The sequence below is a fragment of the Nicotiana attenuata genome, unplaced genomic scaffold (assembly GCF_001879085.1).
Source record: "Nicotiana attenuata strain UT unplaced genomic scaffold, NIATTr2, whole genome shotgun sequence".
Classification (NCBI taxonomy): Eukaryota; Viridiplantae; Streptophyta; class Magnoliopsida; order Solanales; family Solanaceae; genus Nicotiana; species Nicotiana attenuata.
The window spans coordinates 23262-40256 of NW_017670714.1; the positions used below are offsets into that span (position 1 = coordinate 23262).

At 36.2% G+C, this 16995-nt stretch overlaps 3 protein-coding genes across 3 annotated transcripts; 1 reads left to right on the forward strand and 2 right to left on the reverse strand.

Annotated features, from left to right (window-relative positions):
• Positions 1-2561: 2561 nt before the first annotated feature.
• Positions 2562-4305, forward strand: LOC109242575 (putative UDP-rhamnose:rhamnosyltransferase 1). The gene has a single exon (XM_019409417.1). The coding sequence runs from the start codon at positions 2694-2696 to the stop codon at positions 4098-4100; it is 1407 nt and encodes a 468-aa protein (XP_019264962.1). The 5' UTR covers positions 2562-2693; the 3' UTR covers positions 4101-4305.
• Positions 4306-5871: 1566 nt separating this feature from the next.
• Positions 5872-8138, reverse strand: LOC109242576 (fructose-1,6-bisphosphatase class 1). The gene is made up of 3 exons (XM_019409418.1): positions 7655-8138; positions 6669-7065; positions 5872-6578 (listed from the first exon to the last, which is right to left on the reverse strand). The coding sequence occupies exons 1-3, from the start codon at positions 8087-8089 to the stop codon at positions 6178-6180; spliced, it is 1233 nt and encodes a 410-aa protein (XP_019264963.1). The 5' UTR covers positions 8090-8138; the 3' UTR covers positions 5872-6177.
• Positions 8139-13286: 5148 nt separating this feature from the next.
• On the reverse strand, positions 13287-14525 carry LOC109242563 (putative F-box/LRR-repeat/kelch-repeat protein At1g11620). The gene has a single exon (XM_019409408.1). It carries the CDS (start codon positions 14523-14525, stop codon positions 13287-13289), a length of 1239 nt encoding a protein of 412 aa, XP_019264953.1.
• Between the last annotated feature and the right edge of the window lie 2470 nt (positions 14526-16995).

The following is a 16995-nucleotide window of genomic DNA, read 5'->3' on the forward strand; positions in this document are numbered from 1 at the left end:
CCACATTCATATATTATGTTTTTTGGCTTAAGTTAATCGTCAGCCTACAAAGTCGGATGTTTGTTTGGAACAAACTTTCAAACTTATGTATTATATTGGAACAAACACAAATATCTAATTAATTTAAACTCGACAAACAAGTCATCATACGAAAATTCATATTTCATTCACATAAACTTTAACTTCATTCTTCTATAAATAATTATTTAATTTAGATTTTTGTTTTAAATTTAATTATTTTACAAAAATGTATACTTCACAATTCGACATACACGTGCGACGCACATGCCGAGAAACTAGTGTGTGTATATATATATATATATATATATATATATATTGCATAGTTGGTGGTGCGTTAAACATAAAAATGCTAAATTATAAATAGGTAAACAGTTCTAAGTTTTTTTTTTCTTTTTTGTTTCAAAATAAAAAAAGTAGCAAGCAATGCTAATTAATATTATTGGTTTACATGGTTCGTGGGAAGGTCTCTGTTTTGGGCCTAATACCTATCCGCTTTGGTTGTAAAAAAAGTACGGTTACGGATTGGTCATTCAAAAATAGCAAGCGTTTGCAAAGTCATTGAAAATAGCCACTATTTTGCTGCAACACGGAAAGTTCCAGCATAATATACTGGAGAGCGGTGCACCTGTGTATGAACTTCCAGCATATTATGCTGGAACTCCAACACGCAGAAAGTTCCAGTATGCTGGACCGGTATATTATACTGGAATTCCAGTATATTATATTGGAGTTCAAGTATAATTTACTGGAACTCCAGTGTATTATACTGGAGTAATTTTTCGGATTTTGAACAATGTTTTCGTTCAGATTTATCTTTACATAAAAAGTGGCTAAATTTCGATTATTTTTGAAACTGTGGCTATTTTTGAATGACCACTTGTAAATCTGGCTATTTTTTATTTTCTCCCGCTTTGGTTAGGTGAAATTAAAAAATAATTAGATTTAAAAGTGGTAATTGAAAAATAGCCACAATTTCAAAGTAATCGAAATTTAACCACTTTTCATGTAAAGATAAATCTGAATGAAAACACTGTTCAAAATCCGAAAAATATTCCAGCATAATATACTGGAGTTCGAATTTTTTACATGTGAACTTCCAGCATAATATATTGAAGTTCCAATATAATATGCTGTAGTTCCAGCATAATATACTAGTCCAGCATAATATGCTGGAAGTTCATTCACAGGTGCACCAATCTCCAGTATATTATGCTGGAACTTTCCGTGTTGCAGCAAAATAGTGGCTATTTTTAATGATTTTACAAACGCTAGCTATTTTTCAATTATCAGTCCGAAAACTGGCTAGTCTGTGCTAGTTTCACGCTTTTGTTCTGGGTTGGGCTCTTGGAAAAAGGACCGTTTCAGCTCTGTCTCGCCCCAGTTTAATTAAGGTTTACCTAATGTAACAAACCGATCTGCACACCAACATTTCCCGTCCAGAAATGACCAAGAAAATGAAAAAGCAATTAACAAAAGTAAACGTTAACTTATGTGGTTTATGAAGGAAACTGTACTCTTCGAAAACAATTACCTGAAAAATGATCTTAAGAAGTGTTCGTTGGTATTTAGTTGGTGAGTAGAAACTATTTTCTACAATACATTTTATTTATATATTTATTATTGACAGGTTACTTTTTAGAAATACATTTATTAGAGACGGATAATACTGTCACAATCAAAAGTAGTGTGTTGCATTGAAGATTTTATGAAATTTTTGAGTTTTAAAGGTTAATAATGTGGATAGACTGGAGCAACTAATGTGGAATAAGAGTTGAAATATTTAAAAAGGAAAATCGTTATCGCTCATAAGTGATGGAAGTCATTTTCTCTCTTTTGAAATAAAACATTTTCCGGATAACCAAACACCATAATTTAATTTCCTCATGAAAAATATTTTCCTTCGTACCAAATGCTGGAACTCCTTCGCCAAGTATACTCGTGAGAGCAATCAAAGTGAAGACACATTGAAACCTTGAATTAGTTCATCTAAATAGCCATTGTTGCCTCCAAAAATGGCGCAATACATGAAGTGCAGACAAGGACAGAGGTAGTGTAGGAGCTGCGGGTTCGGACAAATCCAATAGCTTTTGCTTAAACCATATATTTTTATTAAAAAATCCATTAAATGTATAAAAATATTTAATTGCGAACCCAGTAATCACAACGAGCTAGGGTTCAGTGATAAGATCAGAACCCATAACCTTCAAATCCTGAGCCCGCCAACAGAAGTTGTATATTTACATGTATGTAAAGATCCTGTGGGCTGTACGTAACGTCGCAGCAAAAAGGAAAAACAAGAAAGAAGTAATTACTTGGTCCGTCATGAACTAATACTTGGAAGCTTCTGATCTGATGAGAAACAAAAATAAGCAATCTGAAAAAATATGCGTAAAGAACTGCTAATCACATCAACTTCCAAAAACTAACCTGCTGAAATAGCGGAACACTTAAAGATTGTGAACACAAAAACTCATAAGACTGAATATAAAATGCACTCTTTTGTAACTTAGAACTCCAGAGGAAAGAAATTATCATGCATGTCATGTTACTTCCTTTGTATTTAAAGGTCAAGTGGAGGACATTATCCAATTCAGGTGCCAAAAATTAATACTCCTATCACATTGGAAGCTTTCCACATTTAACAGCTAGTTTGTTTTTCAAAAGTAATATCCATGGCCACTAAGAACTACCATGTGATGATGTTCCCATGGTTAGCCTTTGGCCATATGCTACCTTTCCTTGAATTATCAAAGAAATTGGCAGCAAAAGGGATACGTGTTTCCTTTGTTTCCACCCCGAAAAACCTGCAGAGATTGCCCCCCGTTCCTTCAAGTTTAGGAGATAGAATAAAGCTGCTGGAGATCGCATTGCCATCGGTAGATGGCCTGCCAGTGAATTGTGAGGCCACCGTTGATCTTCAACCAGGGGAAATACAGTACCTGAAAAAGGCATATGACAAATTAGCCCTACCATTTGAAGAATTGCTGCTTGAGAATTTGCCAGACTTGATACTGATCGACTTTGCTCCATTCTGGATTCCAGAAATTGCAGCTAAATGTGGTGTGTCCACTGCCTTCTTTAGTGTGTACACTGCCTCAACCTTAGCTTACCTGGGACCACCTGTTGAACTTAAAAATGGCAGCCTACGTACCCGCCCTGAACATTTTGTACATCCTCCGCCTTGGTTCAACTTCCACTCTCTGGTAGCCCACAGGCCTGATTATGCACCAACAATGATGCGTAGCACTCACTGTCCTGATGCATCTGGTGTACCCAGTGGCCAACGTATAGCCAAAATTGTGGAGGGATGTAAATTTGTTGTAGTGAGAAGTTGCAATGAGTTCGAAGAGAAATATATAAATCTAATTGAGGAACTCTATCAGAGGCCAGTTTTACCTATTGGCATACTTCCACCAGCACCCGAAACTGGGACTCAGCCACAAACAGATTCAGGATGGTCTTATATTTTCAGATGGCTGGATAAACAAAAGTCCAAGTCTGTGGTATTTGTTGGCTTCGGAAGTGAGTATAAGATGCCTATTAAGCAAACCCATGAGTTGGCTTGTGCTCTCGAGCTTTCAGAGCAACCCTTCCTTTGGATTCTGAGAAAACCAGAAGGCGTAGAGTATCAAGAAGTATTACCTACAGGTTTTCTCTCTCGAACATCAAATCAGGGTATCGTTAGTCTTGGTTGGGCGCCTCAACAGGATATACTAGCTCATCCTTCCATTGGAGGATGCCTTTTCCATTCTGGTTGGGGTACCATTATTGAAGCTCTTAGCTTTGGGCACCGTCTGATTCTCATTCCAATGGTTGCTGATCAAGGACTCAACGCAAAGCTGTTAGTGGAAAAGGAGATAGGCCACGAAGTTCCAAGGAATGAAGATGGTTCCTTCTGCAAGGACATTGTAGCCAACTCAATAAGATTAGTGATGAATACTGAAGAGGGAGAAAAACTGAGGTTAAGAACAGCTCAAGTTCAGAAGATTTTTAGTGACCACAGGATCCATGATAGTTACATAGACCAGTTCATTCAGCACATCAAAAGGCTAGAGTTTCAGAAGGGTAATGAAAAGTAATATTGAGTTTTTTATTTAAGCAAAAGATCCAAGGTGCTATTGTGCATGTTCAGCATTATCAGTAAAGAACAGATTGATTGCACATAACATTGTGACAAGCAAAGCTGAGGATGAAAATCAGTTGATGCTTAGTCCTGTTTATTTCATGTGCACATAATGTAGTTCCGACTTGGTTAATATGTTTCCACTCGTGTGATTTATATTTTCTTTGCTTTCTTGGTTTCTTTTATGTTGTTGTCGAATAGTTGATGGATGTATACCCTACCCATCTTTCATGTTTTTTAATGTATCACCCTTTAAACAGTAAAAATATCTAGAAAGTTTTGGTAAGTCCTGTAAAAGAACATATGTTATTGCATCTACTTCTACTGGTGAATTTTACATGATATTTAAAAAATACCGAAAATTAACCGAACCGTACCGATACCGAAGTGAAACCGACATGATTGGGACGGTTTTGAAAAGTCTAATTTTGGTTATACATAATAGAATAACCGAAAAACTGGTATGGTACAGATTTTATAAAATAATCGTCCGAACCGAACCATTGACACCCCTAGGTGCCAATATGTACAGCAAAAAGACTTCTGTCCCCTCAAATGAGCAGAGTCTCCAAAAAGTCCAAAAAAAAAAATTAACATCCAAAAGGAACTGCATGTTACACCAAGAACATAACATTTGCAGGATCCTACTTTTTAAAGCATACACTGCTCAAGACTTGTTTTCAAAGCAACTCTATTCCTTCCTTGTCATAAAGACCAAAAGATACACAAAGGGGCACTGTTGCAGATGTATTTCAACAGTTTCTGCATCTTTTGACCCAGCCTCAAATATGCATGGTGTCACTGTCACTTCGGATACTGTACTAGTAGTCTCAAACCCGCTGACCGACCTGATATTCTTGTTCTCCAGCCTATGGATGACACTTACTCAGCTCAGTTAGAGTTCCATCATAGAGCGTAACTGGATACTGGCCAAGGATGAAATGCTAAGTTATTGTCTGAAAAACAATAGGTTACCTGGTTTCTAAAGTGTAGATGGTTGCTTCAGTGGTGAGAAGGTAGCCACTGAGAATAACATTGGTCATACAACATAAGAGGAGAATGATAAAAGATTGAAGATTAATTTAACATGAAAATCGCAGCAACAGCGGATGACAAATACAAAAACCATTTATGAAACCCTTAATTCCCACTACAAAATAGGAGACAAAATTTCAAGAATAGCACATCGTGCAACAATCTGATGACGTAATGACTTCAATAGAACTAATGGATAAGCATTACAAGTAACATAGCAGGGTAGGGAGTACAACCAAACTTTATACATTCCGAATAACTGAAACACCAGAATTCACAACAGCATCATGTTGTTACAGGAAGTTCTATATAAGCTAGTAAGTATGAACAGAGATGCCAAACGGCAAATACTTCGGTAGAACAAAGGAGATAAAGAAAACAATGGTAGGACTGCCTCCAGCTGATTGATAAGAAGCTTCTCATATGAAACAAAGAGTGGAAGAAAAGATATAGATCAATGCTAGCTTTAAAAGCAAAACAATCACTACCAACATTGAGTCCAACTTAGATCATGAGCTGTTCCGGAAACAGATTGAGAGAAGTTGGTCAACCACAGTCACGTTTCATAATCCATGTTTTCCCATTGAGATGCAGAAAAGATAAAGAAAGCAAGAAACTAAAAGGATTAACAAGAAAGAAGTTCTTAATTATGGCAATGGAGAAAAGATTTGGAGAATGCACTAATATCTACCTGACGTGTTAGTCGTGACACTAAACTCAAAGACCCTTGTTTAACATATGATACACTTCCAAATGCAGCCCACGAACATTAATCCAAACAAAATTTACAGTAAATTTCTTTAAAAGTTTAAGGTGTTCTAAAGATACACGAAGTTCATCATGTGAAAATCTTCAAGACTAAGTAAAGAAATCACATGTTTATTCCAGTGAAGAGCATATCTGCTAGCTAAGAACTGCCTCAGGCAAAAATTTACACGTGAAAGAGAGATGAGCTGAACAAGAACAAAATCCGAAATGCATGAAAGATGACCAAGGTATTAAACGTCGTAACCAGGGTTTACTTTCTGCTGAACATCCCCATAACTCTGTAATTCTTCTATATCCTCTGGACTACCCAAAAATAAAGGAAGTCTTTGGTGTAGCTTGACAGGCTGAATAGATAAAATTCTGTTTTTACCATCTGAACCTCTACCTCCAGCCTTTTCCGCTAAGAAACTCAGGGGATTTGCTTCGTAAACAAGACGAAGGTGGTCCCTTGGATTCATTGCCACTCCCCCATATAAAAGAGTCCGATGAAAATCTGCCACCAGAGAACATATATATCTGGCTGAGTACTTCTTAGGATGTTTTCCCTTCCCTTGTCTTATTGTGTCAATATACTGTCTTAAACCTTCAGGCCAGTCAAAATACCGAGCATCATTAACTGAATAAATTTGCCCTGCCATAAAATGGTAACGACATAATTATCAGTTCAGAATACGTAATATGCAAATGGATATGGAGGAAGGAAATTAAGAAATAGCAATACCTCGAGGAGGAATGCTGATGTTAGGATGTGTCATGAGGAAATCTCCGGTTGTATGATCCAATGTGAATGCATGCGTTCCAGAACCAAAACTGGCACAGAGTATTGTGGCTGACGAATAGAGAACATAAGCTGCAGCAACAAGCTTTGCTCCACTCTGAAGGCAGTTCAGCGAGGCCTTCTCCTCCACTGGAAGATGGTCAATTTCCACGAGGCGTTTGTAAATCCCGAATATCGTCCCTGTGGGTATTGAGGCATCAATATTTCGGGAACCATCTAAAGGATCCATGACAACCACAAAGGGTCCATCATCAGTTATCCACACAGGACCCTCGTCTTCTTCTGAGGCCATTACAGCAACTTTTCCCGAATTTCTAAGAGATGACAATATAATCTCGTTCTGAAAAAAAACACAAAAAATAAAGGCTTTAGAACATGAAGAGTACTCTTGGTTGCATAATACATGAAACATCAGAGGAGACACACTGATCAGAGGTCTCAAACGAAATTATGCATTGAGACTGGTCGTTGGAAGATTGAAAAAGGTTAGGAAGGAAAAAACATGTGGCATTGACAGCTAAAACAAGAAATTCTACAGCTCTTATTGCATTAGAATATCTACTTCCTAATTCATTAAAAGAAGATTGCACAAACAGAGAATAAACTCAAAAAAGAAAAAGGGGGAAATGTGAATTGCATAGATAATACAACCTATAGCAAATAAGTGAAATAACATTAATCAATCAACTATTCCTCAATCTCAAACTAGTCGGAGTCAAGCTATATGTAAATACTCTTTCCATTCCACTCTATGGAGTCCATTTCATTCCAATACTAAATAGTTTATCTTTTAAGGCAAAATCAGGTAGTCTAAAACTAGACCATTGCATTAACATGACACACAAAAAAAATCCCATTGATCATGAAAACAAAATATGCTGATAATAAAATAACGGAAATGAAGAAATGCCCAAAGAGCATAGGCATACCGATATTAAATCAAGAGGCTTAGGCTTATCTCTATCAGAAGAAGAAGTCTCAGTGCCAACAATATTCTTGCTGAGGCTGGAATTGAAAGGGGAAGCAACAAGTGCTGCAATTTTCTTGGAGGCATATTCTAAGTGACCAAACAACAACACCAAGTCATCAGCCGCTCCTTCTTTGCCCATGTATTCAATCAGTGTATAATACCCACTATTTACAGAATCACTTTTACTGCCAACTGCAGTTGGTGAATTTATCCTCAAGTTAATTAACCCTCCAGAAAATGGAGAAGATGCCATATTGCGGAAAGGTGCAAGATTGTATCTTTGAGGAAAAAATGGAGGGTTTGAGGAGGAAAGTTGGGTTCTTGGTGGCAAATTTAGGGAAGAAATGGTTGATGATAGCATCTCTATCTCTCTGCTATGTGGCAGCTCATTCATATGACTATTTGAGCAACTTTTGGTATTCTTGGTACTCCTTTTTCTTTTTCTTTTTCTTTTTTTATCATTTATCCGCGCTTCTTTTTCCTTTTTTCTTCCGTAAAAATTGGATTTGCTTTTCCTTATTTCCTTCTTTTGTTCTTTATTTATCGGAAATCAAATTCCGCTCAATCGAGCATGTATTACGGATATTCTGTACTAATACTTATGCCAAATACATAAGCAGTTACATATAATTAATTCACAAACCTAAATAAAGGTTAGAAACACTCTTATTGGCAGTACCGCAGTTTTCTGATTCTAAATTATTCATTGTTATTCTGTTCCCAAGGACTAGCAAAATTACAGTTTAGCTGGCACTCTTCGAGAAAAAAAAAAAAGTTCTAGGTATGAACACAAATAAAACCAACGAGTGGCTTCGTAGATGACTCTTCTAGAAGAGGCGATTACTACTACAAAAAAGTTGCCCCTAAAGGGGCCAACCACTTTGCTCATAGCAACAACATGGCCTTGTGTCCTTGCCACTAACAAAGCGCTTGAAAAGATGTTAGAGAAACCATGTCCATAGGTGTAATTAGTAATTATAAATCGAGATTAATAGCCTGTTTTGGTCAAGTTATTAAAATCAGTTTATTTTGAATTTTTTTGTTATAGTAATTTTTAAAAGAGTACTTGTCACACCTCCTTTTTTACACACCTACCCCGAAGGATAATGTATAAGGGAGTTTTTTCACTTAAAGTGACATTATTCGAAATGGGATTATTTATTTGTTTTTAGAGTCGCCACTTGGGATAGGATTGGCTTTTGGTGTCCCAAGTCACCGGTTTAATTTGAATCCCAAATCGAGGAAAATTTCGACTTCCCAAGTGGAGTCTGCGAACCAGAAATTCTGAATAAGAAATTCTGTTGACCCGAGGGAAGGTGTTAGGCACCCCCGGGTCCCGTGGTTCTAGCACGGTCGCTTAAATTATTATAATTGGCTAAAATCTAATTTTTGTACATGTTCAAACCTGTAGTGCAATTTTATACATTTGTTTAGCCGCTTTTAATTAGTTTTTATGAAAGTGAACGCCGTTTAAGAGCGTGTTTTTGGATCACGTCACATGAAATGCACCCGGATCCTCGACACCTCTTATTCAATATTTTGGGATTTGGATTTGGGTCGCATGAAATGCACACCCGTATTTAAGAAGGTAAAATTATTAAAAGCGCGCCTAAAAGTGGCTAGCGTCTTATTAACTTTGCGGGAAGCCATGAAAATTCGCTAAATGGCATGTCCCGAATTTCTAAAAATAGTTTTTACTAAAAACATTTAATGAGGGCCCCGCGATTTATGTGTTTTGTTTGGCGAGGCTCATCTCACTTCATTATTTTAAGGCCAACCTAAAGCAAACTACGATTTTCTAATTATTTTTTGTCTCTAAATGGGCCTAAATAATTAACACCATCAATTGCTATTATTTAAAGTATGCAAGGTTTTTTGGGCCTCCAATTCAAGTCCACACCCGAACAAGAGGAGAGCCTCTTAATTCGAGCATGCTACTTAACTAGCGAGCCCTAAACCCAAATTACCAACTTAATACTATGAAGTCTAACCCTTAGCATTTTGGGCCTTAGAATGAATTTAGGAGGAAGGGGAATAAGTAGTTAACTTCATAAAAGCTGTCTCATGTGCACAGATTTGGGCCCAAGCCATATGCCCCAAATAAAAAAAAAATCCAGCAGATTGGGCCTTGAGGCGAGCCCAAGATGGAGAATTTTCGGTCAGGCTCTATAAGGAGCTACCCAATTGTGGGCCTCTGCACAGGCCCAAACATAAAATGAGGTAGGATTAGGGCCTTTGAATTGAGACCTCATGGCCTTAAATGGGTCAGTTACTAGATCCGATAATGAGTTCAAAAACTGATCATAACTGGAATTGACAACTCTTTAATTGTTTGAAATTCAAATCTCATACACGTTTCAATTTGTTTGCATTTCTGATGAACTAATACACTAAATCTGGGAATTCAACAACCTTTAATGTCGATCAATAATCCCTTAAACAACTCAATCCTGGACCTGACATTAGAAATAGCTACTACTATTTATTTCTGATTTCTAACAAATAACGCGTTAAGCAAATTGAAACAACCAGTCCACTTTCAGATTCGAATCTTATGTTAATATATTCTAACAGCACTAAATCTAACATGATTAAACCAAATCATATTCTAAGCTCAAGTTCCAAGCATGATAATAAAGCTAACACTAATTAAATCTAACACCATTCAATAGGATTCCCATATAATTCTATAAAATCAAGCAGTTCGGTTAAAAGCAGTCCAAACAGTCCTGTTAATATACATCATGTAATGTTCAAATGAATACAAGGGATGAAATGCATTTAACTAAGGTAAAATACTCAAAATAAAAGCAGCTTGCACTTCATTACTTCTTCCAATTTGATCATACATTGAGCTCAAATTCATAAGTCATTTGGAGCTGAAGAATACCTGGAATTCGAATAACAATAAGAAGAAGGAAGTCAGCAGCAATTGGCAGTAATCAGCAACAATGAGCTCAAATCCAAAAGCCCAGCAAATAATATTAGATGCCCAGGAATTGATTTCAGACGGACAGATACCAGTAAACAAACTAAGATCAGCTTGAATAGACCAAATTGAAACTTAGAAATCAACCTAGGAACTTCTGGAACCTCAACTACTGAATTACCAGGATAATGCAAACCATATTTCAATCTTATAGATGCTGGAAATTGGATCTAACAGCTAGAACTCAAAATTGTCCTAAGAAACTTCAATGGAAGAGTGATTTTTGGAAATTTGGTTGCCCCCCGTTCGCAGAAACTTTTCAGTATTTTTTAGGCTTCCAAAATCTGTCTTCAGCTCTAAGTAACAGTGCCTTTATAGGCAAGTTACTAGGGCTGCTTCAACTTTTAATTTTTACTCTTTAATCCTTTTCTGATTTTTATTTTTAGCTAGTTAGTCCTTTATTTATTGGCTTGTTAGCCAAGTTAGACTATTAAGTCTCTGAAATTCTAATTGGAACCCCATCTAGAAGGTTCTAGGGGTTTCCAATTCAGTTATTTGCAAGATTTCCTAAGTAAACTACCCTTATTGCCCCTGCATTAGTCCTAAAATTACTAACCTATGCTAACTAACCCCAGCCCCTTTTACCTTAGTTAGTAACTATAGTTAGACCAACAAATCTAATTCAGCTATATCCAAACAGATTAAAACGAATTAAATCTAAGTAATAGCAACGATAAGAAATTGCTAACTAAATCAAGCACTAAAATAAAAAATGAAATAAAACATATATCAAACAGATTCGAAATTAAACAGGATCAAACAAAATCAAAGCCTTACCAAAACAAAATCAGTCATGAACAACAAAGAAATTTGGACTAAAAGAAAATCGCACCCAGGATAAGGGAATCAGGCATAACAAAGAATCAAACTAAGAAGAAAACCTACTCGGTCATGAATCAAAACTAAACCTAAAGAAAATCAATGGCAAACATACTGAAATTATTCGAGAACCGAATTAAAACTGTAACCCTAAAAGAAAACCCTAAAAAGAAAGAAGCAAACAACAGTCGAATCAAAAATAAGAACGAACTAACACTATATGGCTGAAATCAGATCCTAAATTAAGACCCAAAAATAAAAATAAAATAACAGAAATACCAAATAGAAGGAATAAAATCAAAGTCATGAAGAACAAAAGAAAAGGAGATAGAAGAGGAATACCTCGAAATCGCTCATTAAGGCCGGCTTTTAGAGGTAATTGGACTATAACCATCCGTAATCATGTGTTTTCAAGGGAAAACACACGATTAAGGGTTGTTATAGCCCCTTAAATCAATAAACCCCCAACTGTTGAAAACTAGGGTTCCTAGTCCGGACTTTGATATGAAATTCGAGCTGCTGGAGGAAGATTCGAGGGAAACTAAAAGGGAATTTGGGATGAGAGGGTTGTGGTGGTCAAAGGGCGTAATAATGGTAAGGTTTGGGGTTGACGCCACCGTGTGCGGTGGAGACGGCGTTTAGGGTTTTGGATATTCGACGGTTTTGGGTGATATTTGAAAGGAACTGGAGGTGGATATGGAAAGGTGAGGAGGAGAGGAACACGGGGTGTAAATTTGGGGTCATTTGGAGAATCGCCACCGGCGGAGGCGATTTCCGGCCGGCGGCGGACGGCGGAGGGATGGTGGCGTTACGCCGGCGTACATTAAGGGGTTCTGAGAGATGATTGAGGGGTAGGGGGGGTCTATCCGACACTTTTATATTAAATAAGGAGGGACTTCTCGACCGTTGGATCAAGCTACCTAGACGACTAGGATTAACTTGACGTAAAACGACGTCGTTTAGTCATTAGGGGGTCTGGACCGGGTTGGACGACGGGTCTTGGGCTCATTGACCGGGTTATTTCGTTTGGGCTCAGCCATTTTGGCCCAAATTCGGGTCTTTTAAGACCAACTTTTCTCTTTTTCTCAAAATTGTTTTCTCTTTTCCCTTTTATTTTCATTTTGTATTTTTTTATAATTTTCTGACTTTATTAAAATGCAAAATTAAAATAAAGACCAAATTTATTTCCAAAATTAAACTAATTAAGTCCTAAAATTGATTAAGTCCTACTTAAAGCAAACCCATGACAAATTCAACAATTAAAAAAAAAATGCAAAAATGGACTATTTTTGTTATTTTCTTTATATTTTGTTTTAAAAACAATTTAACTACTAATTAATCCTAAAAATATGAAATTGAATCCTAAATGCAAATGTGAAGTGTATATTTTTCATATGAATTAAAATGCACAAATAAATGCAAACAATTAACAGAAAATAACACAAAAATTCACAAAATTGCAGAATAATGAAAGAAGTCATTTTGTTTGAATTTTTGGGAGTAATTCACTTAGGGAAAAAATCACGTGCTCACAGTACTCTTGCTAGAAACAACGTGTATTTGGCTAATTAATTTGAAAATCACTTTTGATCAATAATTAATTTTTTACCAAACTTTTAAAAAGTACATCTAAGTGTATTTTTCAAAAAATACTTTAAAAAAAAAGTAATTTGGTTCTCAAAAACCACTTCTACTGAAACGAAAACTTGGTCAAATACGAAAAAAAAATTGACAAAAAATAAATAGATCACTTTTAGCAAAAAAAGTAGTTAAAGCATGATGATTAGTTGATGTTGAACTGATCATTTTGAAAAGGGCAATGATTACAACAGACATTGTTTGTCATCTTATTCTTCTTCATGTGAGGAAGTGGAACAAGGCTATCCTTGTACTGGATGATTGACGAGTAGTACAATAAGTAATCAAAATCAATATCGACAGGAAAATCTTTAATTTGATTGGTGTGGATATCGTACAATCCCATTTTTGCTGGTGTTTCATCCATTCTATAGAAGACCACTTCATCATTAAGCCAAAAACCCATTGGCTGCAGGTCATAACATAGTAGAGAGGCGGCTTCAAATGTGAATTGCTTAGCCCAAGATTCTGAAACATGTCGATAGTTTTTGAGAGCCCAAATGTGAAATGACAGATAACCTGTGGAAGAAACTGAAGAACCAAAAATGGCAAGTGTACTTTCCTTGAATAGTGCAAGCTTCCTGTGGTAATGTCTAATTGGTTTTTCTTGATAAAATGGTGTTTCTATCTGTCTAAATTTTTCCTCAACCATATCAAACGCAATTACAATACTCAAAACCGGTCCAACTTTATCATGTCCTAACCAATGAATAGCGTCATTTGCATTCAAACAATGCCCATGTTGGACGATATTATACGGAAAATCCGTCTCCATTTCCTTTGCGGGGATACTACTATTATCACCATTCCACCTAGTGATTTTAATATATGCTGTATGATTAGCATAGATTATGACCCTAACCAACTTGTAATCGTTGATGAGAGGAAGGAAGGTGAAACCTGTAGCTAGACTATAATAAGAGCGCCCATCTATATCTCCTCGTCCGATACCATTGAAAATTCTGTACTCTCTTGTAGCATTGTTCCACACCACTGCTGAGTTAGAGCACGATGCAGATGAAAAACATACCATGCCTCGACAAGCGGCTGCCACAACAATCTGTCTAAATCTTTTAGGAAGAGTAGGAGGAGGTAAAAGTAAATCGGTAATAGTTTCATCTTCACACACTGAGATGCTGTTATATACATGTTGTTTATAGAAACATATCAAGCTGTTGCGCTTGGCTCGATCGTGATGCATGTTGATGAAGGGAAGGGAGAGGATTAAGGCATGCCAGGACCGACAGACGCTTTTAAAGCGCAAAAGTGGCTTCACAGTTAATGCTAAGAGAATAGCCATTATGATTTCTCCTGGGAGAACTTTGCTAGATCCGTTCATGGCTTCACATATAGCATCAAAACTATCCTTGTCTTGTCCAACCATTCCTGCATTAGATTTAGAGTTGAATTAATTAGTTCACCTAGAAATAAGTCTCAATAAATCTCCTCCTCAACATTGAAATGTGCTTAAAAATTAAACAAGCCTGATCCATCAAATCTTAATTAAGTCGATTGCTGTTAATTAATGTAATCAATTACTCCCTCCGGTCCAATTTAAGTGATTTTTTAGTCTTTTTTTTTTGTGGTCCGCGATATTCAATGTTTTCAGATATCAAGAAGGATTCCTTCTTTCCAAAGTTGCCTTGAAGTAAAGAGCCTATGAGTAGTTTGTTGTATATTTCCAATGAGCAAATGAAGGTTAATGTGGTCAATTTCATTATTAATTAATGTTAAAAGGTAAATTTTTTAATATGTATGAAAAAGCCAAAAAAATCACTTAACGTGAACCGGAGGGAGTACCCAACATAGATTTTAAAGGATAAACTAAGGAAATCCTAAAGACCAATGCTTCTTATAATTTCTTCCCCTCCCCCAGTTCCATCTCAATAAAAGACTACACTAGGTATGGATCGGATCATCAATGGTAAGATAATAGCTAAAAAGAATCTTTAGCACAAGCCTTAAACCAAAATAGAAAAATTACTTGGACACTGAAAGATAATTAAGTAAATGCATTACAAGGAGTTTATTTGCTGATTTCTAGTAAATGTTCTACTTTAAGCAACAAAAATGTGTTCGAGGTATCATGAATAGTAACATATGTAAAATGTCACTACCATTTTTTTGTCCGCGAATTAATCATCAATCAATTAAGAAAAAAATGTTAGATATGTGCACATACGAAATTGAACATATTAACCTTTACGATCCTTACAAATAGAAAAGTTTAAGATCATCTTAATTACGTAAATACTCTTTTCTTTTCTCCGAGGAACGGTACACCAAAATGTCCACTTAACTCGCAAGGAAAAGCAACACGTTTGGGCATTAGAGTTTGTGAACTATACCTACAAAGATTAAAGACATGCATACAAGCCTACAACAACAACAACAACAAATTAACCCAATATAATTCAATAAATGAGATCTGGGGAGGGTAGTATGTACGCAGACCTTACCCCTACCTTATAAAGATAGAGAGGTTATTTCCGATAGACCCTCGGCTCAAACAGTTGAGATAAGTTAAAACAACCAAGTAGCAAACAATGGTGACAACAATGAAATATGGTAACGAACGTGAATGACACAACATGTAATAATAAAGAACCATGACTAGATAACACAAAAATAGTCCTAATATACTGATAAGCCTAGGAGGAACACACTACTAACTGTCAACCTGCATCCAAGCCTCAATCCGAATTATGTGTTTCACTTTTTTAAATTTATTTGTGACTAGCAGAAAAGCATAATTCAAATGTATGATATGGGTTCTAAATTAGGACTTTAGGAGCAAACAGTGATAGCTAACAAAACTCAAATTATAAGATAAAACTAATGCAGGATAAAAGAGAAAAGAAAAGGTCGTAGAAAACCTAAAGGGTCCAAGCATATTCCAACATTTGTTTAACCATTCGGTACTCAGTACCATCTGGTCCGACTAATCCGAATTTTCAGAACTCAAATTCTAGACATCTGAACTCTGGTTGAGGGCGGAGGGATCTCAACTATTTCCAAATTTTACTTACGTGAGTTGAAAACTGAGCAGGATGTTCCAGCAATCGTGCTCATGATGGCTCGATGTCGTTCTGCATTTCTTTTCTTTTTCCTCTCCAATGACTGCTGCTCGCTTCTATCCCTCGTTCCTATATATATTAATTCAAGCGCGCCATTAGGAGGCCCTAATAACGGACTTTTCCTTTTCTATCACGATACCTTTTACTAATTCCAATATTAGCTCTATTTAATTACCTTTTCTTATACTTTTTATAATTCTTCCATTGTTTCGAAAATAAATGAAAAGCTAATTCATAATTGCCAATGGGTGTCACACCTCCTTTTTCCATCCGAGGGGGATATAAGGAAGTTTTTTCAATTTAAGTGACATTATTCGAAATGAGATTATTTTTATTTATTTAGAGTCGCCACTTGGAATAATTTATTTGTTATCCCAAGTCACCGATTTATTTTAAATCCCAAATTGAGGAGAATTTTGACTTTATTTAAAAGTCTGCGAAACCAGAAAACTAGGTAAGGAATTATGTTAACCTGGGAGAAGGTGTTAGGCATTCCCGGGTTCCGTGGTTTGAGCACGGTCGCTTAACTATTAATTATTGGCCTAATTATCTGACTAATTACATGTTTTAAAGCTTTTTAACTTTATAACCGCTTTTATTTATTTAGACTGCTTTTAGGATTTATGGATTTATTTCTTCAAAAGTTACAATTGTCGTACACTTGTTGTTTTGGGACACATCACAAACCATGCTACATGAAATGCACCCGTGATTTGCGACATGTTTATTTTATTGATGTTCGCAGTTGTTATAATCGGGTTACATGAAATGCACACC

Coding starts and splice junctions, on each gene's coding strand:
- LOC109242575 (XM_019409417.1), top strand. CDS start 2,694: ATGGCCACTAAGAACTACCATGTGATGATGTTCCCATGGTTAGCCTTT.
- LOC109242576 (XM_019409418.1), bottom strand. CDS start 8,089: ATGAATGAGCTGCCACATAGCAGAGAGATAGAGATGCTATCATCAACC. Junction 7,066..7,654: donor AGCCTCTTGATTTAATATCG/GTATGCCTATGC, acceptor GTTTTTTTTCAG/AACGAGATTATATTGTCATC. Junction 6,579..6,668: donor CATCAGCATTCCTCCTCGAG/GTATTGCTATTT, acceptor ATTTTATGGCAG/GGCAAATTTATTCAGTTAAT.
- LOC109242563 (XM_019409408.1), bottom strand. CDS start 14,525: ATGGTTGGACAAGACAAGGATAGTTTTGATGCTATATGTGAAGCCATG.